This window comes from Orbicella faveolata, unplaced genomic scaffold (assembly GCF_042242905.1).
Source record: "Orbicella faveolata isolate gen_17 unplaced genomic scaffold, um_ofav_v1 contig_12, whole genome shotgun sequence".
Classification (NCBI taxonomy): Eukaryota; Metazoa; Cnidaria; class Anthozoa; order Scleractinia; family Merulinidae; genus Orbicella; species Orbicella faveolata.
In genome coordinates, this window is record NW_028301539.1 from 5,733,891 (window position 1) to 5,754,064 (window position 20,174).

Here is a 20,174-nt window from a genome sequence, read left to right on the forward strand (position 1 = left end):
CAAGACTCTAACCAGCTTTTTTGACCGCTGCGCGCTCTGTATAAAATACTGTGAAAACTACAACAGCAAACATCTTTTTTGCCTTTTCAACCAGAGAAAAGCAGGGAACCCTTGCTCGTTCTCCTTCGTTAATTAACGTAATAACATGCAAATCTTTGAGAGAGCTTTGTTTTAGGACAATATCTGCTGACTGTTTGCCCCACAGATCAGAGTCACGCCATGCAAAACTTTTGCACAGTCCACCGCTATAAGCTTTCCCAAACAATGGCTAAGTCAGGACACATTTTCAAACTGGAAGACTTTTTCCAGCCACACTAAAACCGCGACACTGGTGGGTACTATGTAGTCACGTAAACTGATCTTTTCAGTTTTGACAGTGACATCATTCTTTGTCAAATTATAAGTATTTGATATCTACATACTTATTGCATATCTCTATTTAGTTGGCGCAGACCAGGTCAACCGTAGAAGCAATGCAGTCTCTACCCTATGTTCGTGTTGTCTGACCTTGGGCTACTCTTTCAAAGATTCTTTCGATGAATCAAGATTGTTTGTCGATCACGAACTGGTAAGTATATAACGTGTAACGAAATGCATCCATTCCGTGAGTGATAACGTGAGTTAAACAGTTGACATTTGCGAAATGTAATCGCTTTCAGTCGAGTGTAATCTTCGTCAAAACATACCATCAGACTTTCAGTACATGGGAACTGATGTACCTTCTCACATCCAACTGATCATCTTATGGCTGCCAGTAGCTGACCAGTAAATCGATGAATTAATGCCGTGCAATAAGAGAAAATACTGCGCCACAACACTGTTCGTTGCCATGCGGAAGTTATCGCCCGCTCAGTCAATTTCAGCTTTGGAGGGCTTTTGCCCTTTGAGTACAGCTGTGAGATCTCATAAAGAGTCCGTTCCTAAAATAAATCTGGAACATGAAACAGAGTTCTGATATCATTGCTTAGTGTCCGCTTATGCCCGCGTCAGAACGAATGTTAATACCGTGTAACGATGGCGCTAAAGTGGAGTTAATTTGTTTGTTTAATTTGCAAATATGTTTTGCTCTTCATAAATGTTTGTCTATTACAATATTCGCTCCTTTCCTAGCGATGTTGATAGAGCTGATATAAGGCCGGAATGAGATTTCAGTTCAGCTTAAATTCGGCGACAATTCATCATCTATCACACAGTTACCACATTCAGCAATGACTTTTCACTTTTGTGTAGGCGACGATGCTTGCATTATGTCACTGAATTCATCATGGCGGAAATAACTTGAACTTTAGTTCAGCTTAAATTTCGGCGACAATGCTTCATACAGCAAAACCTGTATTAATGACCCTATATTAAGCGGAAACCCTCTATTAAGTAGTCACCAGCTTAAGTCCCAAAATTTTCCTCCCATATTTACTTTAAAATAAACCTGCATTCAGCGGACACCGCTGTTAAGCGGACGCGGACACCAATATTAAACCATTTTGTTGCACAAAACCTGCGATAAGCGGACACTTCAAGAGCTTTTTACTTTAAAGGTCCAGCTGAGACTCTTTTAACATTGTTCAGCGATGTCGTTTTAAAGCTAAGTGATTATTCCAGATTGATACATTGACTGACTGGACATTCTCCTTTGAGCAGTGTTTGATTTTACAGTGTGTTACACTGTGTTACAAAAGATTTAAGAATTAACTATTATTGTAAAACATATTAGAACCTGTTTTGAGCGGATCCCTGTATTAAGCGGACACTAGTGAGGGCCCCAAGGGTTCCGCTAAATACAGGTTTCACTGTATGTCAGTTACCACATTCAGCAATGACTTTTCACCGCGAAAACTTAGCTTGCATTATGCCAGTAAATTTACCATGACGGAAATAGCTTGAATTGTTAAATAGCTGGGGTTTGGGTGATTCTAATGCGCACTGTTATTGGTTGATTTATGGTCACGCGGCAACAGCTAACATCGAGATTCTCGGGAAGACAAAATCTTGCTGTTTCCTTCGGGACCAGTAATTAAGTTTATAGTACAGTACGTTAAATGCTACAAAATGTAAGGTACAATAAACTACAGATCTAATAGGCCTTATCACGGTTTTCGACGCCATCTTGACGGATAGGGAAAGCTGGCAGAAATTACAGTGTTTCACGGTATGGGTATCCGATGGCAAATAACTTTTTCCAAAATTGAACTTTACACAATTTGTGAATCGTAACGTTAAAATACCAGGTAGAAGATTGTATTCACCAAGTTTGAAGGATGTAGCTTGGCTAGAAAACGCTTAGTTGATTATTTTAATTTTCCATACATTTGTCTGTATTCTTTTGTTTCCCGCAAACCGCGTCCATCCAACCAAATTATTTACAGACGAGTGCCCGTCCCAGGAAAATACCTGTATGGTTAGTACTCGTCCGTGAAAACTTTCCTGTAAACAAGCGGGCTTAGAGAAAAAAATTGAACAACGCAATTTGCCTGTTGCGAAAAAATATTTGAAGGATAATAACCACAATAACCTCCATTTGGCGCGAAAATATGCTCAGATATTTTTCCTTGGACATCAGCTGTTTCGAGAAGCCAACAGTTTTCCGAGAGCGAGCCTATTGTCGACAGAAATAGTTTAGATATATTTGCAATTTCTGATCTTTGTTGTTATTCCAGACAGCTACTCCGGGAAATTTGACTCGCCGAGGCCGGGAATGTGTTGGAGTAATGAGAAGAATAAGATGAAGACACGTTTATCACGTCTTCTATTCACATTCGAAGCATTTAATCTTTCAAAAATAAAAATGTAAATATATACAAACTGTATAAAAGCTGTAAACGCGGTAGTTCTGAATATATCTCGCTCTTCGAACCTCGTCAGTCGTCCGCCATATTGAGAATGTCAATTTTGTGGCAATAGCTGCCAAACTAAATTTTTTATTTCCTCTTATTTATAAGTTGTGACTGATCAACATGCAGAAGTTTTGGACCGCAGTTTTGATCACCTTGACGTTTGTAGCATTAGCGTCATCAGTTCAACTGATACTAGAAAACACAGACGAACACAGTTGGAATTGGGTTAGTAAGCCGTCTGGAGTATCAGGGGTAAGTTTAAACGCTAACCTTTAACATGATGACGAACTTTAATTTAAGCCAGTCCTTTCCCATGGCAAATAGCGTGTCGCCCACTGTTCCACGAGCGCTCAGTTATTAACCGTCCGATGAAGAACCTTGGCGGTTTAAGCAATTTTTTAAGCAATTTGAGCGCGAGCAAATTGCTTAAAAACCACCAAGCTACGTAGGCTATCCGATGAACGGTTCAGTTAGCTTGTGTACATCCGTCTCCTCCCCTCAAAAAAACTCTCCAAGATTTTTTTGAGGGGAGGGGGCGGATGTACACGGGCTACAGTCCAGTAAGAATAACTGGGAACACAGTATTTGGGTTTTACTGCATTGACAAATCCCGAGGGGGGGGGGGGGAACTCCCATATAAAAAGGATGGGGGTGTTCGTCGTACATTTTAGGGGTTAAAAAAGGTTTGGCACCTCTTAGGTTGTAAAGCCTCAAAAGCAGGAGCTTTTGTGGTACTTTTTTCCCACACTGCTAACGACATGCAATTAATCCCCATCGAAAAAATATTTTCCAACCGAGACACTATCCGTAAGGCCAGGAAGCTTTTTTAATTCAAAAAGGCAGAACAATTGATCCCGATGGTCTGAACATCCGCGAAGAAACGTATTAATTGTTTCCTTTTATTATCTTTTTTCATTATTTTATTTTACCATATGCATATCGTTAATTTACACTGTCAATTAGTTTTACGCATTTCCGGTATTACGAAAATATTCTACAAAAAAATACGTCCCAATGTAAAATTCTCATTGTGCCTGACCAGCCGAAATATAGTGCACCTTCAAAAAAATCATCCTACGTTGTGTCGGTCTCTGCTTTTATATTCTACTTTTTAGGGAATGGAACCGAAAAAAGTCAGTGTCAGTATATGTTGTTTTAATGTTAGAATTTGTACCACTTAGGGGTGAAAAAACTCTAAGCCATGTCCACAAAACAGAATCTTGGTGGCGATTTTTTAAAATTTCCTTCGAGCACCCCCGTCCTTTTATATTGGAGGCCCGCCGGGAGACAAATAGCATAACCAGTATTTGATTTTGAGTTTTAATGACCCATTGATTGTTGGTTGATTTGTCACTAATTCTTTATTTGCAGTGGGACAGACGGACTAACCCTACACGATATACAGCTTGTAACTCTCAACAGTCAAACAAATGGCTGCTGAGTGATCAAATCACAGTCGGAAAAGCAAACAGGATCGATATCACTGTCACTTACCGAATCACAAGTTGTTCTCAGTGCGTAAATGTTTTTGACTTGTACGTAAACCAGTCAGACCAGTTTATTGAAGAATTAACTGAATATCCTGACCCTCTCATTGACACAACAGCGTATGAAAGAGTGGCAGAAATTAAACAGGCTATCAATTCGAGAAATTCCGAAACAATAAACGTTCTTGTTAAGGGACAGTATACTATCTTGGCATTCCATAATTATGGAGCCTGTAGTACTCTGTTCTCTGTCAAAGTCACTTATAACATTTGCCCTGCTGAAACACTCAGAAGCAATTTGGTGTCACTACCAAGGACTGTAGCGCCAGCAAATGATTCTGACACCATTCGAGTTAAAGGAAACTGTATCAAAGATGCTGTTCAAGTACCTGGCAGTTTGTACGTTCACTGTCAAAGTAATGGCGAGTGGAACACCACTGAACTTGAAGGAAGATGTATTTGTAAAGAAGATATGGAGAATAATGGAGGGATATGCGAAGGTAATGTTGCTGCATTTACGATTTAAACTCGATTAACTTGAAAATGTACAAGAGATTGACTGTTGCGGTCACATACATTACCTTTTATTGGATTTTTTGTTTCCCCTTTCCTTTTAGGAATATTGAAGCAACCCCATCATTGAGCTCAGTCTCTCTTTTTAGGAAGAACCACAGAAACTAGCGTGTTCTATTTCGCTCTATTTAAAATGCAGCGAAAACACTGTGGAACTTGCAACTGCATGGTAGCAATCACTGAAAGGTTCCTAGGTGAATAAGTACAATGCTGTACAATAAATATTATTTCCCTTTCTGCTCTTATCTCAGTTGGTGCATTCTTGTTTTAACTTGTCCAAATGGAAAATACAATGACCAGACGGGCCTTATTTGTACGGGTAAGAAATGCTACAAAATTAATTTGTGATACCTTTTGGATGGACTCAGATCTCAGTCAGAAATCTAGAACTCATTACAATTTTAGCATCAATTCACACATTAATTGTGCCTTTACTTTCAACATGAATGTTTAAATTTCGTCAGAATTATTACTTTACAATCTTCAGAATGCATCTGGGATTGTCCATAATTTGGAATTTAGGTGTATTTAAGCATCACGGCTCTTTCCAGTGTTAATTTTAGGATGCCTTGTTTCCTTACTCGCTAGCATCCTGAAATACTAAATAATAAAAAGGTCGATTTTTGCTGCTTTTAGTTCTTCCAACCGTCCCGAGAAGCATTAGCGTTGCATTCATCAACCAAAGTGCAGTGGAGTTAAGATGGCTCCCGCCTGCAATAACCGGTAACTGGACACTTGTGTACTATGACGTCGATTGCTCTAGGCCATGCGAGGATGCAGACGACAACGAGTGTGTTGATGAAAAGTGTGGAAACTTACCCTATAAGGACGTTTTAAATGTGACCCATGTGATGGTAACGAACCTTTCTTCATTTGTAAATTATACTTTTAAAATCTACGCTAAAAACAGAGTGAGTGACGTGGCGAAACGAAGACATGGAGTTGAAGGAAACTTTGCAGCAATCACCGTAAGGACTAACGGATCAAGTGAGTTTTTGAGTTTGTGGTAAATTTACAATATGCTGTAAGATAATATTCATCTCCTCTGTAAATCATCTAACACAGATGATTGCTATTAATTTGATTTGCTTTGGTTCAACCCAAACGTTTCTCAGGGCTTAATATCTACCACAGCACCAACTGAACGTAACATTACAGAATAATCATGAAGGACTGTTAGTGGGAGGTGCTGTGGCCTCGTGGTTAGTACGCTCGTCCTCAGATCGTGCGGTCGGGGTTCGAGCCCTGACCAGGGACATTGTGTTGTGTTCTTAGGCAAGACACTTTACTCTCACAGTGCCTCTCTCTACCCAGGTGTACAAAAGGGTAGCGGCGAATTAAATGCTGGGGGTAACCCTGCGATGGACTAGCATCCCATCAAGGGGGGATTAGAAATAGTCTTTGTCGCTTCGTGCTACAGAACCCCGAGATAAGCAACGGCCTGATGGGCCACTTGGTTCGTAGTCAGACTTTATCTACCTTCCCTGTGAGGGTTGTTAATTAACGAAAATTATTTCCACAAGGCCTTCTCCAAATAAATGCTAGTGCTTGGACACATGCATATTTTAAATCGGTGTTTATTCGTGATCGGGCTTTAAATTTAGAAAATACGGTGCGCTTGGTCACCATAGAAACTTTTAAAAAAGCTCTTTCTGTATATAGCTTACGACTGTACGATTTTGCATTAATTGTATGCTCTCGACCAATCAGAAGCAAATAAATTTTGTGTGGCGTGCAGCTATAATTTGCTGTGGCCAAGGTTTAACAGATCACGTTTGGAACTCGATGTTCTTGATTGGTTTATTTTACACATTATGGTTCCTGGAAAACCCGAAGTATCGGTTGCACAACCGGAAGATGCCGTTATTTTGTCATGGATTTTAGAAGAAAAGAATGGCGTCATTAAAGATTATCACGTGACATACGCAAGAGAGGATGATTCTTCAGATAACGAGTCAAGAACTACACAGGAAACTAAATTGCAGTTTGAAAATTTAATGGCGGGAAAAACTTATGAATTCCAGGTAGGTAAAATTTGAATCCGTAGTTTGAGTAAGCAGTTTGGCACGCCAACAATTAGATGCTATCTTGAAGTTTTATCCTAAGAAAAGCAAGCAGACAAGCAGGCAAACAAAAACGGTCAAACAAACAAACCACAAAAGATTTAAATTAAAGCACTTTGGTCTTTTTTTTTCCTCAGGTATTTGCAGTGAACAACATCGGTAAAGGACCTGCTGGGACAAAGACCTTTACACTTAGAACTGATTCCGGTTTGTTAAAAATTAAATAATTATCAAGTTAAGATTAATGCAATTATTCCTGCTCTTTCTTGTAAACGATTTCACGTTTATCATTTTCCCCTCTAGTCTCGTTGAAACTAGAACAAAAACAAATCACCTAACGTAAAAACTCTTAGAAATGCCATATACATCGCACTTCAAAGTAAGAAAGCTTTATTAAAGATTGCCATTGATTCTGACATGGACTTTGACTTCAGCTTGACTTATTGGCTGATTAGGGTTGATATACCTTTTATCGCACGATTGATGACCAGTGATTAACACTTCAACATTTCTGGCTGTTATATTATCACAGATGGATCGAAGGCGTTTAAGATAATTGCATTCAGTGCTGGAGTTGGAGGACTGGCGTTAATTCTTTTAATAATACTTGTTGTCATTATTATTCTCCGCAGAAGGTGAGTCTCGTAAATAAGTACCTTGTAGATTTGTTCCAGTCATTAAATTGATTTATTAAAGTTCAGGTCGAGACATCTACTGGTCCACCTTCCCTCGTAATACATCAATCTACCTATCAACTTACCTATCTAATTACCTAACGTATCTACGTAGATGAAACGTATCTACCTAACGTATCTACCTTCCTACTCACTTACTTACCTTCCTACCATACCTACTTGTCTACCTACCTACGCACTCACTCATCTACCTTAACCAACCAACTTACCTACCAACCTGCGTGCTTACCTACCCACCCACCCACTTATCTACCTTAACCAACCAACCTACCTCTCTAACCACCAATCAATTATCGTTGCTTATCCAAATAAATGAGACTAACTTATATCTATGTGTCAACTTAATGCTTCAATGTGTATACTACTAGGAAGGGGCGAAAGAGTGTAGAGAAAGCCTATATGAAAAGCATTGAAATAGGTAGGTTCAAAAACGTCCATATTCTATATAACGCAATTAAGACGTCTGTACCGGTTAACCCGTGTTAGGTGCTAAAGAATCGACTATTAATGTATAAATTTGCCTCACTGTATAAAACGAGATGTTGCCATTAAGGAAAATAAGAAGACTTTCTGGAAGCTTTCTCGTGTTAAGTTCCATTAATTTCTTTCCACTCCGAACACATTCGCTCGAGATAACAATATTGTAGCAGATGAGCATTGTCAACGAAACTGCATACAAGTGTTGTAACTCTTAGTAAACGTCAATATTGCCTGCAATATTTTGTTTAAAGGAAGTGAATTACAAACTACGAATCCCATGGATCAGCGAAACCAGTATATCGACCCTGGAAACTATCTGGATTTAATGGAACTGATATCGAAGTTTACGAATGAACTCGACAGAAGTGACACTAAACTAGAGGGAATGATTGGACAAGGTAGATATTACTCCTTAATACAATAGGCCGATTTCGGTATAATAAAATGCTAACTTGGATCCGAGGCATGAGGAAATAAAACAAAATAAATTTTAAATTATTCATTCCTCGACTTCGATGTGATTTGTTTTGTTTTATTCCGCCAAGCCTCCGAGCCAAGTTAGAATTCTAATTTATCGAAATTGGCCTATTTTACTAGTACACTAATGCAAATGCTGCAGCCTGATTGGCTGAGCTGTTATACACTGTAAGCCATTACTGGGTCGTCCACATAATGGCGAAGGAGGCGTGATGGCCTCATGGTTAGTGCGCTAGTCTCCGGATTGCGCTGTCCGGGTTCGAGCCATAGCCAGGTATCTCAGTTATTTTGCCCGTCACTGTTTCGATTGCTTATCCTCATGTTTTGTATTTCAGGAGAGTTTGCAGACGTGTACAAAGGCATACTTAAGACTCGAGAAGGCAAGAAGATTGTCGCTGTCAAAGTCTTGAGGGTAAGTTGATCTCTTTACGTTTGCTGCTTTAATCCTTTGGTAGAATTTTGTAGCAAAACTAAAAGCTGAGTTGTTAAACACTCAAACAACTAAAGTGCAAAAGATTATTCCTGTACTCAAAACAAGGCCCGTAAGAATATATGTAAAAAACAATAAAAGTTAAACTGATGTTACAACGCTGGTCTTCTCTTTCATTCCAGCCCGGTTCCAGCGAGAAAAACCAAAAGGACCTCTTGTCAGAAGCATCCATCATGTGTCAGTTTGATCATCCAAATGTTATCGGACTCATAGGAGTTGTTACACAAAGTAAGTGGTATATGTAGAGAGAAAGATGTAAATTTTTAAAACATCGGGAGCGTGAAACTACGTAAGAATCTGAGTCCCAACATCAATTCGAAATGATGACCTCGCAGATGCCGACCGAGGTTCATAGTATGTATCAACTATGTATCACCTGTATGTTCTTATAATTAAAGGAAAATGAAACCTGCTGCAATTTCCCACCCCTCCCTCTCTTCTTTTGTTATGCTTGTCAGAATGTCCCAGATGAATCATCATCATTTGTCCGTTCTCCAAGTTAAAAAATTGGCTGCAGTCACTCTGCCTACAGGCTATCCTGTCCTCTTTAGCTTCTTCTCAGGCCCAATCCGCAAGTGAAGAAATAGGTCAAGTTAATCCGTCTGTCCGTCAGTCCATCAATCAGTCATTCAATCAATCAATCAATCAATCAATCCGTCAATCAATCAATCATTCGATCAATCAATCAGCCAACCAACCAATCAAGCGGTCAGTCAACCAATCAATGAATAAATATATCAAACTTTTAAACAATCGATAAATAAATCAAATTACTTTAAGAGATCATACCTTGATCTTCTCTTGATTAACTTTATTACATATTCATTCATTCATTCATTCATTTATTTATTTATTTACTTATTTAATCAGTTTATAATCAATTTGCATTTGTAGGCAGGCCGATGATGATTCTCACAGAATTCCTGGAGAGTGGTTCATTAGATCACTTCTTACAGGTACATTTACTGAAGATCTTTCTCATGTTTGTGTTTTTGCTGGGTATTTTTGTTGCATCACATAAATTCCCGGAAAGTCCAATCCTCTTTGTTTGGGTGAGATGGAACTTTAAACAGTTAAAAAGAAGTAAATAAGATTAGACTTACGTCTCCTCTGAAAGACCTCAAAGTGACTAATAAATGAACTAATAGAAAAGTCGAATTTCTTCTTTGTAGAAACGTAAAGGACAGTTGACGAGCCTTCAGTTGATAGGAATGGCTAGGGGCGTGGCCTGTGGAATGGTGTATCTTTCCGATATGAACTTTATTCATCGGGTAAGTATATACATGGTAAAGATAGTGTACTAATAACTATCAGTCCTGCGATCGACTTAGCTAAATTGCTAGTACCCGTGGATTGGGCGGTGCGGTGGCCTAATGGTAAGCGCGCTGGTGTTTGATCGAGCGTTCCTGGTTCCAGTCCTGGCCGAGGTCATTGCGATGTGTTCTTGCGCAAGACAGTTTACTCTTACAGTGCCTCTCCCCACACAAGTGTGTAAATGGGTACCGGTTAATTTAATGTTGGGGGTAGCCCTGCAATGGACCAACATCCCCAAGGGACTTACACCCCAGGGGATAGTAGAAATACTTCTAGTCGCTACATGCTACGGAAACTGGGATAAACTGCCTGATGGGCCATTTGAACCGACACAGACGTAAAATAGTCAGGGAGCCTCTTTCAATATTATCACCATTTTTACATCACGAAAAAGTTGCACTCATTATCTGAGTGCCTTGAAGGATTTTGTGAGTCTCCAAGGTAGACTGGATTGTTTTAATACTTGATAAAAGGTTAGGTCTGTATTGCGCATATCAGAAAAACAAAATTAACAGGCGATGGGGCGGGGGAGGGGGGGGGGGGGCGAGCGCAATCGTCGTATCATGTACGTAGCATGGTGGTATAGTTGGGTAAATTAATGTTGATATCCCTCAGTCAAAGTTTAATCTAAGCCTAATTTATCAATTAAACTCACTTAACTGTTTTAAATGTTTCCTGTGGTTTAGGATCTCGCAGCTCGTAATGTGCTTGTTGGTGAAAACATGTTGTGCAAGGTGTCTGATTTTGGTCTTTCAAGAGAGTTACATGCTCAAGACGATCAAGAGCCACTGGATTACGAGACTCAGGTACATGCTCAAGTTTTTCAATCAAAACCGCGAAACCGAGTTGGCTAGATAGTTCAGTTGGTAGAGTACTGTAGCGGTATTGCAGAGGTCATGGCTCGAATCCCGTTCGAGCCTGAATTTTTTTCAGGCTATGATTTCACAACGGCTCAAGTTGTGTGTATTTATATAACTGCTATTATCAATCACACGTTCATCATAATCTTTCTCCGCAGTTCAGATATATGATCTTCCATATATTTTCTTGTAATTATTGTAGTAATATTTGTATTGGATTGTTGTAATGCAGTGGAAAACCTCGAGAAGACCCTACATCAACTGCCTAAAAAGAAAAAAGAAAAAAAGAAAGATGGGGGTGTTAATGAGATCATCAAGTTTCCTCGTCGTGGCCACTTTAATAGTTTAAAAGAAGTTTTCCACATTTGCTGTTGAATAAATCACGCACATTAGAAAATGAGACAACTACCTAACAGTATAATGCCTGATTCTGTCAAGAGTAATGATCTTTAAACTGCCTTTCTGCGGGATTGACTTGTATAAGCCTTTCTGAAACCCGAACAGTAAGTGTTTCTTGCTTTCGTCGGTGATAAGTTGTTTTGCTCGCACGCTCCTTAGTAAATACTGTATTTCGCATCTTAACATTAAATCGTGTTTCTTTTGATTACCCCAAAGGGAGGTAAAATTCCAGTTCGTTGGACCGCACCCGAGGCGCTTAAACATCGAACGTTCAGCTCTGCTAGTGACGTGTGGAGTTTTGGTGTTTTGCTCTGGGAGATCATGACTTTCTGTGATAGACCTTACGGAGAATGGAACAACTACGATGTAAGTGATGTGTAACCTCGCTGCAACAAATTCTTGAAACGAAGAGATAGCGTCGTGAAGGGAATTCTTGTCGCCCAGGCTCATTGACTCAATTATAAACTCACTCACTCGCTAACTTGCTAAATGACTGAATCCCTGGGTGACTAACTGTCTGACTAAATAGCTGACGGAATGGCTGGCTGGCTGGCTGGCTGACTGGCCCGGCGACCGTCTGACTGTCTGACAGGCTGGCTGACTGGTTGACTGACTCTCTAGCTGAGTGACTGACTGATGACTGTTTCACTGACTGACTGACTGGTTGACGGACCCTCTAGCTGAGTGACTAACTCATGATCATAGTTGTACGCCCGGAGGGGCTTGGGGTGCTGCAGCCTTCTTTCCCTCCCCCCCCCCCCCCCACCCCTCCCTTGACAATTTGGGCAAGTCAGTTTTTTGGGGCAACAAGAGAAATTTGGCCACGAGTTTTAAAAACGCTTTCATTTGTTTCGACACATTACAATGCTACTGACAAACAGGGAATAACAATACTGGTAACCAATATACAATAACGTGAGACTTAATACTCAAAAATAGTGCGAATCAGCATTTTCTTAACACCCCTTATTTTTTCGTATCTCAAATTGTCACTGGACAAAAGCTTTATTTTTGTAAGAATCCGGAATTTTTTTCATTCTCAATGTCAACTTAACTTTTAAGCATTTATGGGTCCCTCGATAATGTGCTTTCTGAGCTTGAGATCAGGTTCAGTGGAAACGACCAGGAAATACTCTGTGCTTTGGGAGATATGTGTCACAGGGAAACGCCTGATAAAGAAAGCTTCCCCCGCATCGCTAAATTTTACGAAATCGACGGTGAGATTCTGGAAGCTGAGCAGAAAATATACGCGAGTTTTCGTCGTGAGCGCGGGTTCCACTCACAACTGTTTCAGAAATACTGCAGAGAACGCATGAGAACGAAAAGTTTGATATGTTGCCAGATTTTTCCAATGTGGTGAATATTATTGTGGTGATACCTGCTGCATCATGTTCTGCAGATCGCAGATCATTCAGTGCGTTGCGTAGAATGAAAACCTACCACCGCAACAACATATGGGGCAACAGCGTGTCAGTAACATCCGCACTGATTTACATTAAAAGGAATACGGCCAACTCTGAACTAAACAATGACATGGATCGTATTATTGATATTTTCGGCCCCCGCAATGGCAGAGATGGTAATGTCTTAACGTGGTCTATATGACAGATTCATATACAAGAACTGATTCTCACCGTGGATTGAAATGTAAGATTATTTTCACTACATATTCAGGCCAATGTTAGTGAATCCTGTGACCCTCATTTGTACTCGATTGTTTTGGAGAAATTTGGGCAACTTACGAAAATTTTTTGCATGTGAAAGTGATTCACCGCTACCCCTGGAAAAAATTGCCGGTACGCCTATGGACTGACTGATGACTGGTTGACTAACTGACTGACTGACTGACTGACTGACTGACTGACTGGGCACTTACTTAGTGACTTATTCACTGTAGTTGTTGTTTAACAGTATAAAACTCGGACTATTTAGAAACGTATTCCTTCCCATTTCAATGAGCGTGAGAAGATAAGTTACTACTTATTAATCCGTTACCCATGTTGATTTTAAAGTCTTTGCTGCAGACAGAGCAATACGTTATTCTGGAGTTCTACTATAGCTGATTCGACACTTTAACATACTCAAGAATTAATAATGTATCCTATCTTGGTTTCACTGGAGCAAGGTGCTGCGTGTTTATGAAGGCTATGGTCATTACAGAAATTCATTATATGACTTGCGTTTGTGGCCGATATAACACGCTCTGATTGGCTAATACTAGGGCATTATTCTCCCGTAATGCCAACGGGCCGATTACGGGTCTGCAAAAACTGAACCAAGCAAAAAGCCGTATAATTAACTACTTATTAACCTCGATCGTTTAGTCTTTACGAGAAGATCTCAAACCTCGGAAAATCTCAAACCTTGCCGGTCGCTCGGTCAGTACGGTAAGGTCTCGGTCTGAGAATTTCCCGTAAAAACCTCATTCTCGGTTAGTAAGTAGTTAGTAGTCAATAAGGATCAGACTGTTTAAAACCTTAAATAGCGCTTTGAAGTCTTTGAAAGGAACTCAGTCACGGCATTTTGGGTTATTTTGGCCAGGTACAAAAGTACCGTTTAAATTGAAGGGAACCTGAAAATATAGTAGTTTACTAAGATACAAAACATCAAAGAGATAATAATAATTAACAATACAGCTCGAGGAACAAGGATGGTTAAGGATTACCACGGATTGCAAACGACGAACGTGAGAATTTTAGGCTATACTTTCCAAGATGCGTAGCTTCTTTAACTCGTTTATCGTGTTTTTTAAACAGGTTATCAACAGAGTACAATTTGGATACAGATTGCAATCTCCTCAGGTGCGGAAAATTGGTTAACGTTTGTTTTGCAATTTTTAACATTTGATGGGTGTGTAAACGCTGAAGTTAGTCAGGGACGTGTAGAAAGGGCACGACTGTACCTCCACTGTCTTGCTATTTCTAAAATTTTAAATTTTACGCATCGCATATGAAGTGCTGCTAGTGTTGAAGTGATCGTTTTTTTTTTTTTTTCTTTTTTTGGTTGTAAAAGGACTACATGTTTGCTGCCAATATAGAAATAACTGAAAGCAAAAATCTAAGGACTGCTGATTTGGATGAGTTACACCAGGCAATCTATCCTTAAAAGTGTCCCTGAATAATTTGTTGTACAAATTTAGCTTATTCTATTCATGAGCCACACCTCGATCCTGACGTTATCAACGTCGATGTAATCCACCACAAATTAATGAGAATCCACCACAAAAAAGAGGTTTTTTCCAATGGCCCATGTATCCCTACTTTATGCGTCCAATTATATCAGATTTTGGACTGATGATTTCTTGTAAGTTTTTGTATAACTACTTTTATGTACTTCAATTCCGGTCTGTGAATTAACTAATTAATTTGCTTGGTTATTTCCTATCGCAAGGGCTGCCCGAAAGTTCTGTATTCCTTAATGTTGGATTGCTGGGGGAAAGACAAAAGTAAACGACCCAAGTTTTCTGAGATCGTTAGTCGCTTTGATGAACTAATTCGATCCCCAGAACTTCTAAAGGATTATGTCTCATCGTCTCTCCCAGATACGTAAGTACTATTTAATATGAATATATGAATTTAATACTGGAGGTGGCCCTGTGATAGACTCGCATCCCATCCGTGGGAGAGTAGTGGTGCATCAGAAACCGGAATAAACTCCGGCCTGATCGGCCACTGCCATGACGAAGACTTAACTTTTAACTTCAACCTTGGCCATGATGCATTAAAAAATAAATGAATAAAGAAAGACATAAAAATACAGTAATCACCAAATTTGTACTATGAAACACTTCACTGTTCTCGTCACTGTTTTCCTTGCGTACTGGAAGAGAGGTCCCACTTCTAAAACCCTTAGAAAATCTCCTTTGATAACTATTTACCCTGCACTGATCTCAATTTGAGTCGGTTAATGAAGATACTAAAGCTAGGGTGGTTCTGGAAATATTAGAGACATTTAACACTATGCCAAGGTTTCCATGTAAACGGCAAACAGCAAACGGCAGTTTCGGGTTAGGCGCCGGTTTGGCGTTAGACGTTTGTGACTTCTATCAGTTTAGTTACGAAAACATAAAGAATAATTTCACTTGAAGATGCCGCCATGTTCAATTTCCAGACAACAGCAGTGTTTGATTTTCAAATGGCAACAGAAAGTCCCGTTTTCACTCATCGGCTAAAAATTATATCTAAGCATGTACTACTGGCTTACTAAATTTCTTACTGACGACGTGGTATAAACAGAAATTCGGGATAAAAAAAATGTTCAGGTAAATCACTTACGTGCAAACCTACTTCTCGGCGTCGAAAACCCGCGTAGAGAACTCCAAACGTGACCGCAGCGCTTAGTTAAGTGACTTCTAGCGGTTTGCCGTTTGAGATTTCCGCTGAAAACCTTGGTGCTAAATGTCACTATTAGATTCGTTCTTGTTACAATAACAGTGCCTACTGGTATTACATGTCAGTCACTAGCCTGCGAACGCAGACGTATTTCCGGCTGTGGCTTGTCTCCGCCGAAAATAACGTCTGCGAACCCGAGCCAGGAAACGGTTTCTGTGACGCAGGAATTTTAAGCCAATCACAGTTTAGCTCAAGTAGCCCCAGAACTACTGCGCGAGGAGCACTCGAGTTTCATTCTATCATGGAATCTGGTTGGCCAAAGAGAAACAAAAGTCATTACCTCACAGAAATCGTTTCCTGGCTCGGGTTCGCGGACCCTATTTTCGGCGGAGACAAGCGACAGCCGGAAATACGTCTGCGTTCGCAGGCTAGTCAGTCACTATAAAAGCCATTATAACGACAAGGACACAATAACAACAATAAAACAACGACGACGCCCAGTCAAGTCGTTTTTTTATAATTTTACCTGTTTTTATTACTTTCAGATCTATCGAGGTCAATTTACCAGAATTTCAGTCCGTGGACGACTGGCTAAAATATATCAACATGGAGAAGTATTTGGAAACATTCCAAGCTAATGGCGTCAACACCCTCAACAAGGTCGCTCAGCTGAATGAAGGAGATTTAAACGAAATAGGAATTAAGTTGGCTGGACATCGAAATAAAATGAAAAAGAGTATCAAGGCTATGAATTCACAACGTCACAACAAGGGCATGGATGAAGAGGAAGCCGCAAAATAGACGGGAGAGAAAACGTGGCTGATTGGAACAAATGTTTGCTATAAGAACCAAAAATTATACGAAAGAAGTGTAATTGTTATACTTTAAATTTGGTTCTTTTGATCAAACAACTGATAAAGTTAAAGTTTTTAGATAAATTTTTTTTTTTAGTTAACATTGAAGAACAGTAGCTCTTTTAAAATCATTTTTATTGTGGATTTTAGTTCAGTTTTTATCGCAAACTTATTCATTACAAAATAGTAAAATTAATACAGATAGTAAATACAAAATAGCAAAGAGGAATTTCAGTAACAAATTTGACAAGTGGTAAATCTTTAAGAAAAAGAATCAGTAGAAATGCAAAACGCACCAAAAGAAAAGAAAAGAAACGAAATGCGATAATGCTGATACTGACAGTGTTAAACACTCACTGTTAAAGTTCGTTTTAGGAGCGAGGGTCGTTTCGTCTCACTGACTGAACTATAATTATAGGAAAACCAGGAAAAATGAAATGAAAACTGCAAACCAGCGTGTTCGAGTGTTACAATGCACATTCTACTCCATCTTCATCCTCAGTGTTTTCTGTCCAAATGCGGTTGGCTCTAAAACCATTAGTCTGAGATTTCCAAATCCATCTAAAATTGTTTCAGTACGCTTTCGAAATCAACCCAGAAATAGGTCGCAAATCCTTCTTAAGAGAACGAGAGAAAAGCAATGCAGTCGTAATAATACACTTTATTTTTTCTTCCAGCTTCACAGCGGTCCGGGTCCAAAATCCTTGAATCTGATTGGTTAATCGCGCGCGCTCCAGCGGTCCTGATTATCCTATCCGGACCCTGGTTACGGACCACTCCGAAATTCCCAAGTTTGGCAACGTTTCGAGCTTTTTGTTACACCATAAAACAGCGTATAATGTAAAAAATCTACAAAGAGTCAAAGAAAGCAGCAAATAAAGCCATTTTCGATTTTTCAAGCCGTGCGTTTCTTTTTCATTAGCATCTATTTTTCTCACATAAGCGACATTTTTGGCCGAAAACCAACCTTTTTAAACGTACTTTTTCCCCACACTGTGTCACTTTTATTTAAAATCAGCCCTACAATCTCTGCAAACGCTACCAGCTTTTTTGCCCGAATGTCAAACGCAGGCGTACGCCAGATTTGAACTCAACGGTTTTAATTGAAATTGAACACAAAAGTTGCTTTCAAAGCAATACCGTAGAGAGAAAATAGACACGTTATTTGCCGGCCTTGCTCGGCCCGTATTGGTAAAAGCCATGCCCTTGGGCGCAGTTTTTCCCAATATGGACCTCCCGGCCGGCAAATAACGTGTATACATAACTGCTTTACAGTTATGTATACATTAAACCCGATTTTCTACTGTTGGAAACTAGATGAAGTCAGACAAGCGGTGAAGGACACAATCAGACAAATGCTTTGCCTTTGTTTTTCGAGTTAGGTCTTGAAGACCAATATGGTGAAAAGTTAATGATGTTTTAAGACTGGGATTTTAAAAAGTTCTCGTGAGCATTGTCTGAAATTAAAAGGGGTGCTTACTCGTTTTAATATATCAGTATGAAATGTTTCTCTAGCAATTAGATAGCCAAGGAGAAAGTTTTCATCATTGCTGTAAATAAAAAAAAAATGATTGAAATTGTAAGTTTGCAACTGTAAGTTTGCTCCATCATGACCGATTCTTGGGAAGAAAAACCTCAGAAGAGACCAACGTTCCGATGGCTTTGCTCTGCGGTCAGAAGACTTCTGGATGACCACAAGGTTTGTAAAGTTCTTTAACATGTGTCAGTGTAGCACACACAGCAGAAATGGACACTCACTGTTAAAGCTGTGGTCTTATTGAGCAATTTGTGTGGTTTTTATCCACAGTGTCTTAAACCTTTCCTTTTGGGGGGTAAGAGAGGAGGGGATAAATATGAAGCATATCTACCAAGACAAAGTCGAGCTAGATGTTCGCGGCCAATTTTCACTGGGCCTGAGGTGACATTATGCTACCAAATCACTAACAACGTACTTTAGTCTTAACGCGGCCTGTCAAAAACAACGATTGCTTGCCCATTTGCACATCAATGTTAGGTGTTAAACAAATAAGAAGCTTCGGCCTGAATCAGGAACAAAAATTCGACCACTCTATCCGAAACAGTTTGAAATAACTGACGAATTTCGGCCCAGAATGAAGCATTGGCAGTCAGAGAAGAACGATACAATTGTATCATCACTTCTGTTGACTGTTTTGAGCTTTATGAACTCTGAACTCACCCCTCTCGCCTTAGTACGAGTTCTTGTCCGCGCGCGTAACTTCAGGTGATTTTAACTAGCCAATCGTGGCTCAGAATGTGCTCGCGCGTACATTTTAACTTCGCTGTCGTAATTTTGCAGATTTTCATCTTTGCTGTATTTTCTTGCCGTGTTTTAGATTTTAGTCCAGCCTTGTCGCTGTTTTTGGAGTTTTGAGTCTAGCTTCTTCACCGTTTTTAGCCATTGTGATTAGTCGTTTATTGTATTTTCCGGATTACGTGGCTGGTTCATTAAATAGTTCGTTTATTTGGAGTTTGAGCCTACAATTCACTGAATACAATTCGCAACATTGACTCCCTTAACCATTACACTGATCAGCAGAGACACGTAAAGGTCGAAGGTCTAATCTCTTTATCTATCTATTCTTTGATTTGCAGACATATGTGAATTTGAAAGTTTATGATGACAAGGATTATGTTAATTTTGACGTGGTGACGTAGAACGATTGACGGAGGATCGTGACTATATGGAGAAGACACGTCATTTGACTGAAGAAATATAGTGTTGACAAGTTTCATTTTATTCAAAAAGTTTAGTAACACCCATCAAATCGATTGCTAAGGAAACCGTGTATAGCATTTCCACTACAGATTGTTTGCAAAACTCTCATCCGATCTGGCATGATAAACATTTGCTACTTCCTGGACAGAAGGCTGAATATATTGCATAATGCCTAAACGGCACCCTTTCTGAGTGTGGATAACGCCATCCAACGGGTAAATCACTGGAGAAAGGTTGACGACACAAACTTTGCCATCCCAGCACTAAATACATAGTGATTTATCCAGTGGAGAGCATTATCCAAACTTTCACCAACCCGCTATCTTAAGCGCTGTAAAAGTTAGAACATCCCGGAGACTCGTAGCTAATTTGTATAGGTAATCATACGGTTTCGAGTTCAATTTGGAATTAATTTGCACGAGTGAGTTTTTCAAAAAGATGAAATTGCACGAGCCGCTTCGGCGAGTGTAATTTCAGCTTTTTGAAAAACTCACAATTACAAATTAACTCCAGATTGAACGAGAAAAACCAAATGATTACTTATTAATAATATAAACATGAAAAAATTCGCGCTGAGGAAGTG

At 39.6% G+C, this 20,174-nt stretch overlaps 1 protein-coding gene across 1 annotated transcript; it reads left to right on the forward strand.

Annotated features, from left to right (window-relative positions):
* Positions 1 to 262: 262 nt before the first annotated feature.
* On the forward strand, positions 263 to 17,753 carry LOC149116267 (ephrin type-B receptor 1-B-like). Its single transcript, XM_089283612.1, has 20 exons — positions 263 to 331; positions 444 to 568; positions 2,937 to 3,083; positions 4,203 to 4,816; positions 5,161 to 5,210; positions 5,528 to 5,878; positions 6,710 to 6,915; positions 7,092 to 7,161; positions 7,487 to 7,589; positions 8,018 to 8,067; positions 8,381 to 8,527; positions 8,942 to 9,018; positions 9,219 to 9,324; positions 9,991 to 10,052; positions 10,269 to 10,367; positions 11,097 to 11,216; positions 11,886 to 12,035; positions 14,426 to 14,470; positions 15,060 to 15,214; positions 16,546 to 17,753. The coding sequence occupies exons 3-20, from the start codon at positions 2,952 to 2,954 to the stop codon at positions 16,799 to 16,801; spliced, it is 2,793 nt and encodes a 930-aa protein (XP_089139738.1). The 5' UTR covers positions 263 to 331; positions 444 to 568; positions 2,937 to 2,951; the 3' UTR covers positions 16,802 to 17,753.
* Positions 17,754 to 20,174: the final 2,421 nt, after the last annotated feature.

Excerpts from the sequence above, each read along its gene's own strand:
- LOC149116267 (XM_089283612.1), top strand. The coding sequence starts at position 2,952 with ATGCAGAAGTTTTGGACCGCAGTTTTGATCACCTTGACGTTTGTAGCA. Across the intron at positions 9,019-9,218 it reads TCGCTGTCAAAGTCTTGAGG|CCCGGTTCCAGCGAGAAAAA; the intron begins GTAAGTTGATCT and ends CTTTCATTCCAG. Across the intron at positions 15,215-16,545 it reads TCATCGTCTCTCCCAGATAC|ATCTATCGAGGTCAATTTAC; the intron begins GTAAGTACTATT and ends TATTACTTTCAG.